The 20,771-nt window shown below is 45.1% G+C and overlaps 1 protein-coding gene across 1 annotated transcript in view; it reads left to right on the top strand.

Moving 5' to 3' along the window:
* vav3 (vav guanine nucleotide exchange factor 3) overlaps positions 1-20,771 on the top strand; it is a gene marked incomplete at its 5' end in the record, with an annotated part of 88,991 nt that overhangs the window by 66,054 nt on the left and 2,166 nt on the right. Inside the window, 7 exons of the mRNA XM_080020271.1 lie at positions 4,564-4,694; positions 6,905-6,970; positions 7,724-7,758; positions 8,644-8,760; positions 14,720-14,807; positions 15,372-15,501; positions 19,191-19,277. Coding sequence (XP_079876397.1) covers positions 4,564-4,694; positions 6,905-6,970; positions 7,724-7,758; positions 8,644-8,760; positions 14,720-14,807; positions 15,372-15,501; positions 19,191-19,277 — 654 coding nt within the window. The remainder of the gene's footprint in view (positions 1-4,563; positions 4,695-6,904; positions 6,971-7,723; positions 7,759-8,643; positions 8,761-14,719; positions 14,808-15,371; positions 15,502-19,190; positions 19,278-20,771) is intronic.

Here is a 20,771-nt window from a genome sequence, read left to right as displayed (position 1 = left end):
ACGTTCATGACGTCCGACTGCTGCACTTGGGTGGAGCCACGCAGTGTAGACCAGAGAGCCAAACGTGTCATCCCCGGTGTGGATGTTTTTCACAGTTTTCAGAGGAAGATGAGACTGCAATTTACAATAGGTGTTCCGCAAGGGGTCCGAGAGGAGGGAGAGCGTACGAGTACAAAACACAGCAAATCTCATAAGTCACCTGAAAGGTTGTCGTCACAACAACGATGCGTTAAAGGAATATGAAGTAGCCAGCGTCGGTGCACGTAAACAGTGAGTATGGTTGTGCCTGTTCAACAGGAATTTGAAAACTGCAAGTTCAAGTTCAAGTTCAAGTTCAAGGGATTATTTGTCACATACATATACATGGGGTCATACATATATGCAGTGAAATGTCATACACACAAACATATGCACACGAACATGTGTTTGTTTGCGCGTGTGTGTTTCTCACCGCAGCAAAACCTGCATTGTCGCGCATTTCTAAAATCGCCACGAGCCGCCAAAGAAGTTGAAAAAACCTTTCTAGAAGGAACATTTTTACAGATTTGTGTTCCTCTGTGGTTTTTTTTTCATCCTTCAACATATTTTCAAAACCAAGTTTGATTTATTTAATTTTATTTATTTTTTTTTTCCTTTAAACCGACCGTCCAGGAGAAGATCATTCCTCCATATTCCATGTGATATGAAGTCACAATGTGAAACCGTTTTGATAAGAGTTCAACCTTTAAATCCTACTACTTTTACAGACACACACAGACATTCTTGTGTAGGTGCGATAAGGTAAGTTTAATTTAGGAGGATTTAACTGTGTATTTAATACAACACAGACAATTAATTATATTATATAATTATAGAAGCCAGAATGTGTATGTGTATGTGTGTGTGTGTGTGTGTGTGTGTATATTTCGCTCACACACATAATGCTCTTGGATGCACAGCCACCGAGTTCCTTTGGTTTTTCTTGAGACCAGCCTTGACCAGACCAAGGACTTTGACAGCTAATGGCGCATTTGGAACCCCAATATACTGGACAGTGTGGAGGCAGTGGCTCAGGAGGTAGAGTGAGTTGTCTAGTAATTGGAAAACTGGTTGGATCCCCAGCTCCTCCTGATAGCGTGCTGATGTGTCCTTGGGCAAGACGCTTAACCCCCTAACTCCCTGCGCACCGCTACATAGCAGCCCACTGCTCCTAGATACGTGAGTTACTAGGATGGGTGAAATACAGAGAAATGCATTTCGTTGTCTCAGTACTTAAGCAATGACAATTAGCTGAATATAATCCAATCTACCTGCACTGTATGATGTGGTCGCCACACACATTCGTAGTCTGATTGATACCACCCTAAGCGACATAAGTCTTACTATGAAGATATGCACTTTTGATGTTCGTCCAGTGAGTATGTAGTTTACCGGCTCAGTGGCTGGATGAAGACTTCAACATGAAAAGGACAGTATTGCATGCACAGGAGTGCTGGGGTTCACCGACAGGGATCTGCAAAGCTCGTTTGGGCAGTGGGACACAACAAAGGATGGGCAGCCTGTGCAATATGGCCACACATTTTACAGCTTGCCATAAACGAGGGTGTACTGAGCCAAAGAAGTATATCCGACCGTGTTTTGATTGGGAGGAAGAAGGGAGGGCATATCAAGCACTCCCAACTTGCTGCATCCCGTCTGCAAGATTTACAGAGACAATAGGGCGTGAAAACCACATGGCTCCCACACCATGTACTGTAGCCACGCAGTGGAACAGCACGTTTTATATGCTGAGGAGTTTGTAGGAGTTGGAGCAGAAGTGAGTGCTTGCCACATATCGAGTACATCATCAATTACCTGCATCTCTAAGCATATATCAATGGGTGCTAATTGAAAACATTTTGACCATTCTCGATTCGCGTGAACAAATGACTAGATACTGTATATTAGCTCAGCTACAACCATAGTAGCAGACGTGATCCCCTCCGCCGAAGCCTGAACACGTCTGTTGAACAAGAGCGTTGGAACAAACCAGGGCGTGAAAACCAAGAGCACCTCATTCACAAGCAGTCGACCAGCGATTCGGTCACATCCGTGCAGCGCCCCTTTTGTTATCTCGCGACAATCTTGGACCCTAGATAAAAGGACCTCCACTTTAACCTTGGAAGAAAAGGGACAAGCAGCAGAAATGTGGAAGAAAAAGAAGAAACGGCAAGGATGGTGCAACAGCTGACAAGCCAGACGAGCCGCGAGCAAAGAAGACCGGGACGGACGGCAACAACAATTCCTTGCTGGAAATGCACAATGAAATCCCGAAAGAGAACACAGATTTCACAGAAAAGCAGGCAGGCACCCAAACGGAGGTGCGGGTGACTTGTTTAGCGCAATTCAATGTTTAGATTAACAAAGCTTTCAACTTCTATTACAAAAAATACACCAGAGCATGATAATATTGTTATTTGGTTCTACTTTTAGATGGGATATCTAGGATAGGATAGGATATCTCTCAGATTCCCAGGACTGAGAGCCCAATGGAATACTGGAGAGGCAACAAATCCTGTTTCCCAATCCTGGAGCCAACTTGCACGGAAACACCTGTCAGCCCCTCGCGCCAGCGTCGACAGTGAGCGTTTGTTTTCTGCTCCTGCTCATGTGGTTGATGAGAAAAGAAACAATCAGATGTGAGAAGGCAGAGATGCTTCTTCTTTTTTTTTTTTATCAAGAAAAATCTCCCCCTCGTGCCCTCGAAAGAGCATAGCTTTCCCCTAACCCGGGCAAAAGGACGGGTGTAAACAATGCAAGAGCAAAGAAAATGGACTTTGTAAAGGTTGTATGAGGTAGGAGATGTATTCAGCTTGTATATTAGGGAAACATAAATAGAAAACTTGTCTATTTGGGTGAAAATGTGAATGTAAACAAAACAAGTTGCTTACAAGCAAAGTCCTTTGGATACCTTTAAGTATAAAATAACATAGGGGCCAGTCTACTATATGCCTCTTGTCATTGTGTTCTATCTGCAGGCTGCGCAGCCATAGGCTTTCTGTTCTATAAAAGCCTTTATTTTTGTAGTTAGGGATGCACTTTACTTTTTGCTTCAATTACTTGTGTTTAATATATTGACATGTTTGATTTGACAGATGATGTCAGTGCATTTAATTAATTTAGAATTGTAAAGCAAAATGTTTGATCCGCTTTCTGTTCTCTGAAAGCCAATGTATATAAAAACCCACCTTATCCTCATGCACTAAAAGTAGCATAGCTGTCCTCACCCTTTTCCATTTCTTTATTAAGCATAAGAGTCTACTATATATCTTTATCAATGTGTTTTATCTCCAGACTAAGCAGCCATAGGCTTTCGGTTTTAAAAAAGCCTTTATTTTTATATTGAGTTTATTTTTATATTGAGTGATGCACTACTAATAACTGTACGACTGCTAATAACCTGTATTTTATTCTTTGACATGTCTGATTCGACAGATTATGTCAAAGCATTTCCCTTAAGCAAGCAAAATGCAAAAATTAAAGCCAAGGTATGTTTGTGAAGTTTTTTGATGTACTTTACTAGAAAAATAAATGAGCCATTTGAAGAGTCAGAACTGTTCTTTGTTTTTGTGTCAGTTAGATATGGTCAGGTCAGAGCTTTGCAATATTCAATCATCCATCTTCGCTCACTACATATTTTCTTACCCTCAGGTGTACATAAACTGCAGGTTATGAACTTCTTTTTAAAAAACAATGTGAAATGATCAGTTATCTCATCGGTATCGGCCATGAGAAGCAGGTAATTATTTGTTATCGGCATAAAAAAAAAATAATTAAATAAAATAAAAAATCCATCTCGTGCATCCCAACAAAATCCAGTGGATTCTTCAAAATCCCAGTACTTATGAACACAGTTGAGTTATGTGTCGGAAGAAACGTTTTCTTTTGAAGATGAGTATTTCCCTGACAGTATATCTGCGCTGATGTATCCAGGACGACAAGAACGCAGTGAAGCAGTCAACAAAGTGCAGACAGCACAACAACAACAACAACAACAACAACAACAACAACAACAAACGCTATCTCGTCTCTATCCGTCTTATCGGTGCTAGATAACAAGATGTGCACCAGAGCGCAATGTTGCTTAACCGGAGGATGATAATGAACAATCAGCGACTCTCAAATCACTTGGGGCAATAGACCACCACTGATGTGTGTGTGTGTGTGTGCGTGTGTGTGTGAGTGTGTGTGTGCGTGTGTGTGTGTGTGTGTGTGAGCGACTGATTGGGAAAATGTATACCCCTCATTACCGACTGTAATCAATGCTTTGAATAGTTTCATTGAGCCACCAACACCCTTTGAATGGTAAATACGCCCTTTAGACTCAAGACATTACCAATCTATCCAGTTTACCACGTGCGCATAGAAGTACGTATCAACAAATTGACGTAGTTCCCTTCAAATCCACTGAGGATTTGTCAAACTTTGAGCACCTTTAAGATCTTTCAAACGCGACTGAGATTCAAAGGGAGCCCGCTCGACAGGAAGTTGCCTTGCAGACGCCAGAACGAGCTCCTCACCGTCCGGTTCCTCCGTTGTGTGCAGGTCTGCCCAAGATGCTGGTGATCAGGAACTACTTCGGCGTCCCCAGCCCCGCGTCCGGTCCGCCGCTAAACGTCCAGACCGGAGACATCATCGAGCTCATCTGCGCCGACCTTCACAGCCCCTGGTGGCAGGTCAGAGGTCACACGCCGTCTCGCTCTCCTCCCGTATCTATCCCTGCTCCGCTTGGCCCGACGCCTTCTCGACGCGTCGTCGCCTTTGGTCTCTCGACTCCTTTAGACTTTAATGCCACAAGCCAATGTGACATTTCGACATCCAAACAACATCTGGTCTGTCTCGATGGCATGACGGCAAAAGTTGAGAAATCGTAACTTCGTGCAAGGCTGTTAAGTGGCGGAAGAATGCCTATAAGCTTAGAACGCAAACTGGCGATTGGAGAATAAAGATATTCTCTTTTGTTACAAAGCCTTTTAATAGGTGAGCCTTTGAAAGGTTTCTCCACTTAGCGCTTAGAGGTATTGTTATTTGGCTGTCACACCATGATGACATTTTCCAGCGACAGCGCCGCCTGAATGGTGGAGACCTGAAGACAAACTGTTGTTTCCAGCTGCTTAACTATCGATGATACAGCATGTAGTTTATTCCGTATGATTTAAATTTGAAAGCATATACTCTCCATGATGGGCACTTGACACGTATCGACACGGCAACAGTCCCAGCTCAGTGTATTTCTCAAGCGTGGGTGCATATTTATCTGTACAGATGGAGTCGCCCCCTTCTTCATTAATCTGCATGAGAGAGTTCTGTTGTGAGGTCGATCACATTTCTACTGCACCAAATACCGCAACCAGGGCCGGTCCCACAGAGGCCACACTTCTGTGGCCTCTGTGTATTTGTAAATGGGTAACTGTAAGTGGTTTCTGCAATAGCGGACCGGGTTTCGGTTGGGCCACGCACAGAGCTCGACAAAGGCTGCGACGCCTCCTCCGCGACGGCATTGATTTAAACGCGTCCGCGAGGCTTTTCTCCATCCTTCCTGCGCGGCGCGGTACAGTGTGGGCTCGGCGGCTGCACCGCATCAAGGACTTTTCCAATCAAAGCGCGAGCCCTCGCTACCTTTGTGCGGCATCGGGCCCTTGAAGGGTCGATGGTCCTTGAGGCAAAGGCTCCTCCCTTTTCTTTTTTCTTTTCGTTCTTTTCCATAAGCGCTCGGGTCGCGAGTCGCCCGTCTCCCTCGGCGCGCCGGGGCCATAAAAAAAATAAAAAAAGAAGCCCAACAAAAGCGACGTTTCCACGCTATGTCGCGGTCTCATCTGCGCTGTTAAGAATGCACTGATGGAGGCGCCATTAGACCAACCGTGTGACTTTACGACGGCTGTTATCCAATGAAGCCCACATCCCGGGGACGCTCGAGTCCCCTTTAAACCTCACCCGGATGAAAGCGAACGATGCGGTGAGAAAAAGTACTCAGTGTCGGCACGTACTGTTAGATCATGTCCCGCTGAACGGCAGCTGGAACTCTAGTTTCAGGCTACAGATTTAAAAAAAGATTAAAAAAAATAATAATAAAAAGGGTCAGTCAGTCCAAAAGAGAGATTACCGCACTGCGCTGCCCCTTCAATGTGAACCTGTGCCGCCGAAAAACGCCACACATCCGACGCCGGCACCCGAAACTAAAGTCATTCATGGGTTTGACCGTGGTGGCTGGACGTTGAGCTTTCGTAGCCGCTACTGATGTGTGTGTAAATCTGATATATTGACACCTTAAGTTTTCCGTCATTTATGATGATTAAACACTGCTTTCATCATGTAATTCTATATAATGCTGATATCAAAAGGTGATAGACAGACAGACAGACCGATTGATAGATCTAATTAAGTTTGTTAATATTATTCTCACATTGAAAAATATAGAAGATAATACATACATGCGTATTAATTTTGTTATTTATTTATAATTTTATTCTATAATTGTTGTAAAATATACCAATCATTGCTGTTTTTGCCAGTATTGTAAGTTAGTGTAACCATCCAGTTATATGCAAATTGCAAATACAGAATATGACCTTTATAGAGTACAGGTATATCTATATAACATATATTCATTAAAATAATATAACTTCATATTATTGAATGTCAATATTTTTTGATTGTTAGACTCTCCTTCTCATTTCTTCCCCTCTGTCTCTCTCTGTTTTCCCCTCCTTCCCACCCAAGCCATGTTATTTAGATAACAGCCATGTTCACGTTGCACTGCTCTGTGTCGCAACCCTAATTGCTTTAGAATTATGAAAACAGAGTGAGCGTAAAGCAATTATCTCTCTCTCTCAATATATATATATATATATATATATACAGTATATATATCTCTCTCCGGTTCCAGGGTAGGATCCTGTCGACGAAAGAGGTTGGCTTCTTTCCAAGTGACGCGGTGAAGCCGTGCCCATGTGTAAGCAGCCGTTCCTTCTACAGCTCTTCTCACCTGCCATATCTTTTTTTTTTTTTTTTACCAACGTGCCTCCATTTTTGCTCACAACAAAGTGCCTCAAGATCACCCAGACTGTGGAAAGCGATTTTTTTTCCCTCCCCCCAGCCTTGTTGTGGGCTGATGTATTTTCTCTTATTTTTTATTTTACCTGCCATAAAAGAAATAGCCTCTAGGCCCGGTCATGTAGGAAACACGGAAATTAAGCCGGAGGTGATGCAAGCCATTTGTTTATTTTGTTATCAATTTCACTTTAGCAGAAGGAAATACAAAAGAAAAAAACCAAAACGGGAAGGGGGACAAATTGTTCCGGGATCGTAGAGCAAAATAAGAATGATAAACGACTGATGTGATTTATTCACCACCTGAAATATCTGGGGTTTTTTTTATCAATGCCCTCTGTCCAATGCTCCATTTCACAATGTGAAATTCAGTCAGATATTCACCTGCTCCAATTACACAACCCTACCAACAGATAACACTGTACATCACTATTCCTGTACACAGCACTCTAAAGATAAAAAAAAAGTAGGTTGATTTATTGGTGTTGTTTAAAAATCCCCAGTTCAGCAGACACAAGTACAAGAAAACATTGGGACAACTGCCAAAACCAAACCAAACCAAACTAAATGACACTTGAATTTAATGTTTTTCCTCTCTCTCTCTCTCTCTCTCTCTCTCTCTCTCCCTCTCTCTCTCTCTCTCGCTTCTCAAAAGGTTCCAAAGCCGGTTGACTACACCACCCAGCCATGGTATGTTTTACAAGCCAAATATAGTCGTTATATATAAGGCAACCCTGTGTTGCAGTTTCCACATGATTTTGGTCTGTGCTGGGTTGCGAGTTTCACCTTTTGCTTCAAATGTTCACCCTCAAGAGTGAAAATTGAAAACAGAAGGTGGAACTTGTCTTCCGTTGGTGTGATATTCCGTCGTCATGGGCCAGCTGCTGCCGCATTTTGCGGTTTACTAGTTTAAAAAGGGAATTTGTACTTATCGAGTTACTCTTACAAGACATTCAACTCTTGGATTAGATTATGGGTTGCCAAAACATAGGCGTACAGAAATAAAGGAGTGATGAGCTTGAATTCCCCTATTGGATAGCAGAGTAGAGCCAGTGGAGCTGGTGGATGCAATGGAGGTGGAGGGATGCGCAGCCACATGGCAAGCAAGCAGCAAAGCAGGTGGAGAAAGAGAGATCACCTCCTTTAATAGGCTGCTCCATATGGGCGTGGCAGCATGTGGCGCCGTCAAGTTGGCTGGCAATGTCATATCAATATTTCCTCAATATCAATAATTTGAAAATATTTTGGGATGGCAATTGGTGCCTTCATTGAGATATTTGCACATAAGAAATATATGAGAAGCAATCCTTATTCATTTGGACGATATAACCAAGCAGGCAGGCAGAGGCATTGATTAATAAGGCTCGAACAGTCTGTGAGGTTCAGGAAATTGCATTAATTGGCTGTAATGCAGCCTTAAAGACAACATTTAACTATATTGTGATATTATGATAACCGGAATCCCATGCCTTATTTGGTCTCATATCACAATATCAATATTACATCAATATATGGCGCCCAAGCTTACTTCAAAGTGTACATTTTAAATGGTTCCCTGTTGGATGCGGTTTCCAGGTTTGCGGGGCCAATGGAGCGACTCCAAGCCGAGGCGGAGCTCATCAACAGGGTGAACAGCACCTACCTGGTCCGCCACCGCAGTCGAGAGTTCACAGAATACGCCATCAGCATAAAGTAAGTCGGCGCCCATGTAATCTTAAGACTAAATAGGAAAATATTCATTTTAACCAAAGTTTTCTTCTCCAATCCACAAAATGTACTTTCCCGTAAGTTCCATGAGACAAACGAGCCACCTCCCTTTTTTTCCTCCCTGATTCATTTTGAATTCACTGCATTTAAATCTTATTCATAAATATATACTGATGAATGTTCATGTTCATGAATCTTTCATATTTAGTGTTTGTTTGTTTGTTATTAAACAGGAACCAACCTGAAATGTTTGTTGTGCATGTCCACTAGCAGAAAGAGTGTTTTGAGTGTGTGTGGTAGTGTGTAAAACATACATGTTCATACACATATACATTCATATACTGTATATACAGTACCAGTCAAAAGATTGGACACCCCTACTCATTAATTTTTTTAAATTTTCTGCATTGTAGAATAATAGACAGACATCAAGACTTTCTCTCAACCAGCTTCATGTATATATAATTAATATTTAAGAAACCACCCTTAAAATTGTTTGTGCATTATCTTCCTGAAGTATGGAAACATGATTAACCAATTACCATCGTGGCTGCATTTGTAATTAGAATTCAGTGAATTAAAAGTTAAACTCCAATATACCTAGCTATACACATATATATAAGTATATAATATTATTTCAATATTATGTATAGCTGCAGGCAGGGGGTCCAGGTCAGTGAACGACCAAGCGATATACAAGCCATATTAGCAATACTGAAGAATTTATGAAGGTTAATGTTCTAACTAACTACAATTGAATATGACATATCACCAGTGCTTAATCTGTGCCGGATCCTGCCAGAACATGATCCGGGATGATCCGGGACCTATCTGATTGGATCGGGCACCTCCTGTATTTTTTCATTCAAACTCTTCTCTAACCGCTGTCCTCCTCTTTAAATATTCTCCCCTAAATCTCCCGTATCAAATATTTAAACTTTTCGCCGGCCTCCGCGACGGAATTACGGCCGGATTTTCCGTAGCGACCTTACAGCGATGCAGAAAGCGGGGCGCCGACTCTTCTGCGCGTGTCTGCTGAGTTTTGCGCTGCAGTGACGGACCCAGTAGACGCCGTTTTCTCTGGAGTATCGCACATAAATGGCTCGATTAAAAACCATGGGTTGATAGAAATGTTTTTTTTCTCCTATTTATTAATTGCATGGAGGCTGTTTGTTGCTTGTAGCGAGGAAGCAGATGGAGGATTTGGACATGGTGGTCTCGCGTAGCCAGTGATAGAATGTTGCGGATACATGATTATTACTTGTATGATAATATAATTGAATATTAATAATTAAAAATAAAACAACGGCTTATATTAGCAGAAATTGTTAATAGGCATGCATTGTCATTTAGCAGTTATCTCTGAATGGCGTGATCAACTGGCATGGCTATATGATGTAATGAAAAGTCATAATGAACACTTATACGGCCAATAAATGCCTCAGCATATGTTACTTCAAATGTTGTAATACAGAAGGTATGTTTTTTTTGGCAATTCTGTTATTGCAATATAATCTCTTCCTGGAACATTATCGTTAGTTTACCAGACATTTTCATGTTCTGATAAAGGCCGGTTCCTCTCACAAAACCATCGTCTAGGTCACTTGTCGTCCATGTGCAAACATTCTGGATATTGTTCTTAAGGACCGCTGTCAAACTGAGAGCTGCACACTGCTTGTTCCTGGAGCCTCCAAACTGTGCATCATCCTGATGAAATGAGCCTCAACGATATGTGTGGGGAATCAACAGGTACATTTAAAGGCACTTCATCTGCAGTTACTTTTGTCAGCGATGTTGTTGCAACTTTTTGGGCATTTTTTTATTCGTTTTTTTAAGGGTTTGTTTCAGTCTTTGTTTGAGGGTTTTTTTTTTTTGAGTTTGGAGTCTTTTTTTAAGGGGAGAGTGGCTGACTTCTAAGGCGGCACGTTCTGCCTGCCGCTTCTTTGCTGTCTGAGACCTTCAGCTTTTCTGTGGCATCTGGGGCATCTGGGGCAGGAAAAGGCAAAAACAATGCAATTATTTCACAACACAGACACAATAAATACATATTCCTTTCACCGTGTAATTTATCATTGTTATTGTTATAAGTAACTACAATTCAGGAAGACATACAGTGATCATCCGCAACATTAAAACCACTGACAGGTGAAGTGAATAACACTGTCCATCTTGTTCCAATGGCACCTGTCAAGGGGTGGGATATATTAGGCAGCAAGTCCTTCAAGTCAGTCAGTTCTTGAAGTGGGCAAGCGTAAGGATCTGAGATACTTTGACAAGGGTCTAATTGTGATGGCTAAACAACTGGCTCAGAAAAACAACAGGTCTTGTGGGGTGTTCCTGATATGCAGTGGTTAGTACCTAACAAAAGTGGTCCAAGGAAGGACGACCAGTGAACCGGTGACAGGGTCATGGACGCCCAAGGCTCATTGATGCACATGGGGAGTGAAGTCTAGCCCGTCTGGTCTGATCCCACAGAAGAGCTGCTGTAGCACTAATTGTTGAAAAAGGTAATGCTGCTGTGATAGAAAAGTGTCAGAACACACAGTGCATCACAGTTTGCTGTGTGTGGGGCAGTGTGGCTGCAGACCAGTCAGAGTGTCCATGCTGACCCCTGTCCACCCCTGAAAGCTCCTACAATGGTCATGTGAGCGTCAGAACTGGACCATGGAGCAATGGAAGAAGGTGGCGTGGCCTGATGAATAAGGTTTTATTTTATATCATGTGGAAGGGCAAGTGCGTGTGCATTGTTTACCTGGGGAAGAGATGGCACCAGGATGCACTATGGGAAGAAGGCGAAGGCGGAGGCAGTGTGAAAAAAATAATTGGAAAGGGACTACCAAAGGGTTCTGAAGAAACCCAGAATCACACGTGACAGGTTCACACATAACACTTCCCGTGAATCATCACTAACAGTAGAACAGCTCCAGGCGCGCTGGCGCAGCATACGTGCGCGGGGCGGAGCGGGGCTTTTGACCGTCTACACTGGCCACATGGTGAAGCATCCCAAGTGCATCGACGTTGTGGAAGGGAGAAGAGTGTCGGGAACAACAGTGATTTTAATCTTTTTTTAACACAAAGTTTGATGACACGTTTTATGTCTGAAAAATGCTTTTATGAGTTATCATGTGGAAGAAAAACTCTTTGTTAACTCTTACAACAGTTTGATCTCGTTCACATTGTCTCACAATGTGACCTACCGTCTCTGACACTGCATTCACTTCAAGTTAAACAAGGAATTTCAGTCATCTCGTTAAAAAGTATTACGAAAAATGTTTTTATAGTAGTCTGCCATAAATAACTCATTATATCATTTAAATGTGAGCTAAGTTGGGATATGTTTGTACGCATTACATATATGTTTGTTCTTTGTGTTGAAAACGGATCTTGATCAATTAGCAAATCCAACAGCCCACATTTCAATTTATTGCACTTCTTTACAAAGTCATTTCTATCTGGCTTTATCTCATGTTTCTATGGAAAAGGCTCACAGGGCCTTTGAGCGCAGTTCAATGGACAAAATCGACCTCTCGCTTACGGCACTCCGCACCAAAGCGCCTGGCGCTTTTTCCACCGTCTTAACTACCTTGTACGGGTGTATTTTGTAAGGGTTTGTTCCATGAGCGAAAAAAGCTTAGAACTGCAACGGGTCCGACCTTGGAAGTTCCCTTCAACTAATTCCGGTCTGTTCTGTATGAACTTTGAATATCGAAGACTGGACATTGCACGATGTCACGCTCCTTATTCGTTCCGCAATTTACGTTGGTTTCCCCCATTTAAATTGCATGCTTTTCTGTCGGTTTATATCATCGACGGCTGATTCCCGCTGTTATTTTATTACTACCTCTGTTCTTCTGAATGTGCCACTACGGAGCAGCGAACACAGAAGCAAAATAAAGCACTGGCAACAAAGCTGCATTCGTCAGGAGATCATTAGTTGGCCAGAGGAGTTGAACGCAACACTAAATATTAATAATAAATATTTCAGTTGTTTTGCCTCTTCAAGGAAACAGACAAATATCCGTTGCAGCATTAAGCATTAACAAAAACTCAAAAAATTGGGAAATTATTCTTAGACCAAATCAACCCACTCACAGCTATTGCTCCACACTGTTTGCCTAACACTTTGCGTTTCGAGACACAGAGTATCTCGCTGCAAATCACGCCGGCCCTGCCGCGACGCCGCGCCCGTGTTTGCACTCGCAGGGGAGCGAGACGGAGTGCGTCACTGTTTTTGCACGGGCAGTTTTTCTTTTTTGTTTTGTTGTTTCTTTTTTCTTCTTCCCTCTCTCTCTCTCACGAAAGAGGCCTTGGACATGCCCGGGTCAGTGAAAACTGAATCCAAGCTTCACGCCACTCCCTCTCCCCCGCCCGGGGGGTTACCGCACCGGCAGCTCGGCTCTGCCAGCGACAGAAACATCCCTTTAATCTTCATTTAACTTCCTTAAGGTTCCCCCCCCCCTTTTTTTTTTTTTAGGGCCTTTGTGTTTCTTGAGCACCAAAGTCTTAATTGCTTGTGTGCGCACAGCGGAGCGGTGCTCTGAACGCACCGTGGAGACTTGAGTGTGAAACCGCTCAAGGTTATTAAAGAAGCTGAACAATGAAAGGAGAGGAGTGGAGGGCGTGGGGAGGGGCCGGCAGTCCCACATAGCTGCAGGAACTTAAAGAGTCGTCGCTCAAGTGGATATGTCCTCTCACGCTTCGCTCCCTCTCTTTCTTTCTGCACAGCAGCCGGCAGCACGAGGGCACATTTCTGATGAGCCCGACCGAAATAGTTTGCCAAACTAAGCCGTGGCCATTTTAATTCACGGTGGCCCAAGAAAAAAAAAATACCGCGTCTCGGTTGAATCTCATCGGTAATAGCGGAGCGGAATTTGAGAGAGGGAACGTCCGCTTTTATCCTTCACAAAAGGTTGCCAACGCGACCGGTACCATCAATTCACGTCTGTGCGACGTGGAGAACGCTTTATAATGTGAAGGATGCGGGAATTGCTGCAGCTTGTGATTTTACTTGAGTCGTATTTTTTTGCAAACATCCTGTTATTTCAAATGCAAGGAAGTCCCCCCCATGCATTACAGTGTGGGCAGTAATGGCCCCCAAAGACCTCAGGGGGAAGGGGGGACCGGGCCCCCCAATCAATGGCGGTGAACAAAGGGGGAAATTACACTCATAACTTATTCAATGGCCCGCGGGCAGTGGCAGTCTATACTTAGAAGAAAATAAAAAAGTAAAAATACTCTATATAATAATATATATAATATATAATATATAAGTACTGCAGTCAAATTAAAAACTCAAACTGAGAGTATTAAAAATTCTTGCACATTTCGATAGTAAAAGTACGACCTCCGGTGTGAAGACACATTCCCTCCTCGTCGCGTTAATCTCGGTTAGCTTAGATCGAAGGAGGGCTTTTACTTTGATACCTCGATATTTATAATTTGGTGACATTTCGGGGATGATCGTTGGTGCCTTCATAAGATATTCACGCACAAGAATTATTATAGAAACAATGATGATCAGAAATGTGGTTATTGTGGCCGAGCAGGTGGAGGCGTCGATTGGAACTCCTCTGTGAACGCCTGACTGAAATGCAAGACAACATTTAACAAAATGATGATTATTATAGAACAATAAGCAAAATCCAAGACGATATCTCGCCTCATATCAAAATATTGATATTATAATGATACAACACCCAGCCCTACAGTAGCTATGAGCGCTACAGGCTGTAGGCTCAAACTTCACAGTTAAACCCTTCAATTAGTTGTATCTAATCTATGAAGCCTGCTATTACAGGTAGAGAATACAGTCTTTGTTTGACTTTCGCATCTTATCTCATCTTAACGGTGCCATATCGGCTGTGAAACGTGGCGGGGTGGAACATGTGATACCTTGCAGTTACTTTTACAGTTACTCAGTTACTTTTCCCACCGCTGCCCTCAGGTACAACAACGACGTGAAGCACATCAAGATCCTCACCAAGGAAGGCTGCTTCTACATCGCCGAGAACAAGAAGTTCCGGAGCATATTCGTGGGTCTTTTCTTTTTATTTTTTCTACACGTTCTCTCTTTCTCGCCGCCAATCCCGCCTGCTGTGGCTCGTAAATAAAGCCTCACCGCCCATTAGCGAGGTGTCGAAACCTGAACGTTTTAGCCTCACGTGTGTGTTACGGAAGTAGCGCTGATTAGAGACGTACGTTTTGTTTTCTTTTCAGTTACAGATGAACTCAGAAAGAATGATGGCGTAAAGGCTCTTGGGTTTTCCTACTCCCAGGCCTTATTGCTGTCATCCGAATAATTCAAGAAAAACAAATTTAGTGGAAAAAATAAAAAATAAAAAAAGATCCTTATCGAGACGTCACCATCAGACCCAGGCTCCATTAATATAACCCGACTCCACATTCTTTTATCAGCTTCCATGCGGCGTTGAGTGCAAGCGCTCCATCACTGTTGACACGCCTTATTAACATTAATCTACGGCCTTCTAGTGTAACTGACGCTTAAAGGTGATTAATTATAGATCGTTCTCGCTGACCTTTCTGTGCGATTGTGTGTGTGTGGGGCGCGCGCGTGTGTGTGTGTGTGTGTGTTCTAGGAGCTGATTGAGTACTATAAGCACCATTCCCTTCGAGAGGGCTTCAGGAGCCTGGACACCACGCTGCAGTTCCCCTACCAAGAGCCTGAGAACTCGGCTGTGCACCGCGCCAACCGGCCGGGCGGAAACAGTGAGTTCTGACACTTCTAACGATGCTGAGAGACTAAACTTCAAAATAATCTTTATTTATTTTGCATCGTTTGGGTTTGGCGTCCGGGCTCCCCTGCCCGTCACTCCCAGCAAGGTGTACAGCAAACATAGGCATACTTAGAATTATAGGAGTGTTGACCTCCAATACCCCCGTTGAATAGGAGAGTACAGCCCAACGGGTGGATGCGGGAAAGGTGACGGGAGCGCAGCAAAGCAGGTAGGGCAGGAGGGACTGGCTGCTTAAATAGGCACCAGGATGTGCCACATGTGGTGCCGTTGAGTTGTCTGACAGAACTAGCTCCGCAAGCTACGGATCATTTATATTACGTACAGTTTCTTTGCTGCCATGTTTTTTGAAGTATACTCCCCGCGCTTTTACCTCGATCACTTACCGCCGATCATTACGATGGCCAACTATGTGGCAGTGTCGCTGCGGTACATCTCGACTCCTTTCCGCATATACAACCGGATTTTATAGCATTTTTATTTTATATCTGGAGTCGGAAATAGGAGGTCTTTTGCCAGCCAGGTATAGCTTGAAAAAGCGCTTGTCGACTCGTTGGGGGATGCCTTGGCAGCAAATCTTTTATTTTATTTTATTTTTTATAAAAAGAAAAGTTAAAAAGATGTTGTGTGAGAACTTTGAACTGATGGATGTTCTGGTGTGTCATCTGTCTGGCAGGGTTTTTTTTTTTTCTGGTTGGGGAGTGAAGGCTTGAGCGCTGCGACTCCTTTTCCTGCGAGTAGGAACAAGCTGGTTTTTTTTGCCTTCCGGAAGCAAGATCTGGCAGCGTCTAGAGACGCGATCGGCTTTTTTTTACCCCCCGTGGCTGTCACATGTTTGAAGATTTTTTTATTTAACCAGTTTTTCGCAAGGGACTGCAATCGTGACAATCCAGGCCTGGTAAAGACCTTGATCCAGGTTCACTTCTCCCTCCGACCAGCTTATAATACTTTGACCCGGACTTACATAACAGCTTGTTAAAAAACACCTTGCGCTGCCCTCTGCACCTGGCTCTTACATAAGCCTTCCAGAGGAATCCGAGAGGAAAGAAAGAATTTTTACTCGCCTTGTCCATTCTTTCATTCAGTCGCTTCCTTAATCCGGGGTGACACCTGCGTACTGGGAACCCGATGGGCGGAGTCTCGGAGTGGATGTGTCAGTTTTTCCGCGTAATGCCGTGGAGCCGCGGTGCCGCAGGGCGGCGGGAGGTGTTGAGGTGATGGGTTTGGCAGCAGGGTTGTACTGCTGCCAGCTCCCGGGGAGAGGTACAGTGCTTTTTGTACCGTGGTGGCTGTCAAGAGCCAGACTTGAGTCGTGTCAGGGGTGGAATCAGCTCAGTGCTCTGTAATATGTCACCGAGGTTGTCCTCTGAACCTAATTTATCTTAACATGCCATGAAAGGTCCAATTTGGTTTGATTTTTGAAAAAAAAAAAAAAAAAAACCCAAAAAAACATATTTGATGGAAAATCTGTTTCACCGGCGTGAAAAGTTTTTCCAGAGCGATTTAAAAGGGATGTTATACCAGAGGAAACATCTGCAAACCCAAGTGAGTCTCTTCGGGAGTCTCTGCCCACTGCTAGGGGTTTAGTGGGGGAGAGTCTTTCTGGCGGTGGATTGCCAACACGGCGAGAATCTTTTTGAATAAAACTAAACAGAAAGGCCAAATGGATCAAAAGTTAATCAACAACGATTTTCGGGCGCAGGAGGAATGACGCTTCGCTCTGCCTCCCGGTCGGCCGACGCGCCTGTGAGCCGATCCCTCTCTGCGAGGCGGAAAAAAAATATCAAGAAGCTCTCCCTGCCCCGAGTCAGGGGCAGCTGGGCGGCCGCGGGAAGGGGAGCTTGACCAGTTTCAGATTCAGTGAGTGAACGAGTGAGTGTATCTTGGAATCGCAACCTGAAAATATTTACTGAGGACTAAATTCATGTGGAGAAAAAGGCCGGGGCATTTAGCATAGATTCATATTGAGATATATTCACACTTTGCATTCCCCCAAAATAAATAATTTTGGCAGAGGTAAATCACGATTCAGACTCGATTGATGATTCACTCTCTGCCAAACTTGATAATTTTGATGAGAAGGAGGCTAAAGGTTTTTCGGGAGGCACACTTTTCATATCTCTGACCTATATCAGTTATCAATCCTACATATAGAAATAGAATAGATATAGAATCCCAGATATAGAGCTATCACCCCCGCATTCGTTTCCAACCGTACAAATGGACGAAGACTTGGAAAATTCTTTACCCACTCTTTTGACCTCAAAGAAGTCAAGAACGGATTCTCAAAGAAATATTTTTAGCGTATTGAAAGTCAATCCTGCTGGCGTGATCGCTGCAGCAGTGGCTGGTGGCTTTGACCCCCGACCCCAACAACAATCGACCGTCTCCAAGAGCCAAAGGCGAAAAATAGCAAAAAAAGAAAAAAAGAAAATCCTTTTAGACTTTTTTAGTGTTCATTCCCCCACTGAAAAAGTTAAATGATTTACGTCTGAATCCCAAAATGAGCTGCGGACTCTTGGTATGGCAGGCTTTTGCCGCTCTGAAGCAATCGTTTCAATCATCGCCGCAGTAGTGTTCAAGTGAGGTTTTCTTTGTCTCACCATATGCCATTGTGTGTAAACCGTAAAAAATTTAAATAAAACAGGAGAGGAGGCGCGGGCGGGTTGCATCATTTTGTACGCCCCCAATCTGCTCCTTCTCCACTTGAAAGTGATACGTACGCGTGTACGGGCCCAGAACAACAATCCTGACAGCTCCGCGCGGCAGATTTGTTTTTCTCCCGGCGTCGCCGTTCCGAGGCATCCTGCCTGGAAAACACCCCTCGCGTTTACCTCCGCGCGACTTCTGTGTCTTCCGTTTGCCGACCGATTTGCATTTCCGCCGTGCGCCCGTATGCTAATCGGCGCTCCGTGCTTCTGCGGATTTGGCTCTCGCGGCGGGCGTGTCCACGGAGAAAACCCTCTCTAAAGTGGTTGTGTCTGCCGCCTAAATGCCCGGCTAGCGCAGAGCTCCGGCTGCAACACCGACTGCCCGTGCAGTAAGACGCCGGACGGCATTAAGACGTGAGCGATTTCGTGATGTAGCTTGAACGTATAGCACAGAACGCTACCGTGCGAGATTGCTCGAGAGTTTACCCGGGGCTCCTAATTGGACTTCTTGTCGCAGTCGGCGTGAGCGTGTGTGCGCGCGTCTGCACAGGCGGGCGGGAGCCTAATTCTGCATCCCGCCGGGGGCCCCGCCGCGACTCACTTCTCTCCGACTGGGATCCTAGTGGTTTTCTTCGTCGGCCCCGGCGGGCGGCGGAAGTCTCCTCCTTGTCAGTTTCTCATATCTAGACTGGCCCCCGGATTGTTGTTCATGCTGAACCCCCCGCAGCACATCGACAGCCCAGACCCGAGGGGTGGGAGGGTGGGAGGGCGTCTCCGGAGACACGCCCTTGGAAAGCTTGGACCGGCCCGTGCTTCACTACACTTTGCGTCTCACACTCACAACTCCGTTAATGAACAACTGTACAGCCCCGGCCTCCGAGGACGGACGGCAAAGCTTGCGGCGGGTCACATACCTTTGCGAAAAGTATTTGAATAAACCAACATGCTTTTATTTTCTCCTTTGCTTCTCTCTCTCCCCCCCCCACCCCCCGCCCTGCTTGCCCCGCCATAGCCCCATTGCTCTGCGGTCTCTCTTTTGTAACGCCTGCCGGCTACAGCTTTGTACCTCCCTCCTCTGCTCCCTTCTGGTCAGGTACAGGTATCACTTTTCCACCTCGCTCTCTCTCTCTCTCTCTCTCTCTCTCTCTCTCTCTCTCTCTATCTTTCAGAGGCTGCTTGGCATGCGCGCGAATGGCTCACCGCACTCCCATCACGGCCTCCCGCCCCCTGCCTGCGCATCCACGTCACCTGCCGCTCATCTCCATCACCTTTCACGTCCGTCCGTCCGTCCGTGTGTGTGTGTGTGTGTGTGTGTGTGTATTTGTGTGTGTGTGTTGGTGTGCGCGCGTCCGTGCCATTTTCCATATTCTTTTGTCGTGGTTTGTGTGTGTCCACAAGAGCGTTTTTGCCAATATCGGGGAGGGAAGTCGGGCAACGACTGAAAATTGTACTCCAGTACTCAGGCTGGGAACGCCGGCGATGGCTGGTGGTTTCTTCTTGCAGTAACCCACCTGAGATACAATAGATTCGCAGTATCCAAGCAGAGAGGAAGCAACGCAAATTCTGCTCATATCAAATGGGAAAGTGTCAAAACCTCGTCAAATGTCCCAGTGCTTCTCCTCTCTCTCTCGCTCTCTCTCTCTCTCTCGCTCGCTTGCCGCTCCTCTTTCCTCCTCTGTATTCCGTCAGCGCCGCCGGGTGCGGCCGAGTTCCGAGGTCCCAGATCCCCCGCCCCCCCTCACCGCCCCCTCCCAACCTGTCAGCTTAGCTGGGCTGGTCAGGTTGTGGATTAGGGGGAAAAGAAAATCCCCTCGATGGGAGATCCCTCGCAACGCTGTCTTATCGCTGAACACGACTCCTGCCTCTGCTCTCTGGCTTCCTCTAAAACACACACACACACACACACACACACACTCCCTTCCAAATGATCTGGAACCCTACCACCAAATAACGCCCACCCTCGTATGTCGCAGGGAACAAGGCGGTGATGGTCGGGTTTCACATCGCAGACACCTTGTCCGCAGCCGCCACGTCCGGCTCCCCAAACCGAATGACACGAGCAAACCTTTCTCTCTTGCTCTCGATCGCACCATCCTGTGACGTCGTCACGGGGTTGGGCGAACCCGGCCCCAGCAAGTCCGCCGGCCGGAAAGGCGGTACGCAGGTACACAGACGGCGAAGGCCAGGGGGAGTCGTGGAGGTCGGCTTAGGAGACGGGTCACATCCTCCATGTTCGCTGTAGTGCATCTCCCGGGGTGAACGGGAGGATAGCGTCCATCTCCGTCTCGCGGGCGTGTGCGTGCGTGCGCGTGTGTGTGTGTGTGTGTGTGTGTGTGTGTGTGTGTGTGTGTGTGTGTGTAACTGTCGGCCATGCTCATGCGTATTCCCTGTAGTCACGTCGGTTCATTTAATTCTTTATTTTTGTTAAACTATCAAACTGACCGGGTTACTAAAGTCCTCTCTCTCCCTCTCTCTCTCTCTCTCTCTCTCCGCCTCTCTATCTCTCTCTCCCTCTCTCTCTCTCTCTCTCACTCTCTCTCTCTCCCTCCCCTTCTCTCTCTCTCTTCCTGCCTCTCTCTCACTCTCTCTCCTT

The sequence above is a fragment of the Zeus faber genome (genome assembly GCF_960531495.2).
Source record: "Zeus faber genome assembly, chromosome: 19".
In the NCBI taxonomy this organism is placed as follows: Eukaryota; Metazoa; Chordata; class Actinopteri; order Zeiformes; family Zeidae; genus Zeus; species Zeus faber.
The sequence above is the reverse complement of the archived record's forward strand: the minus strand, read 5'-3'. Positions and strand labels throughout refer to the sequence as shown.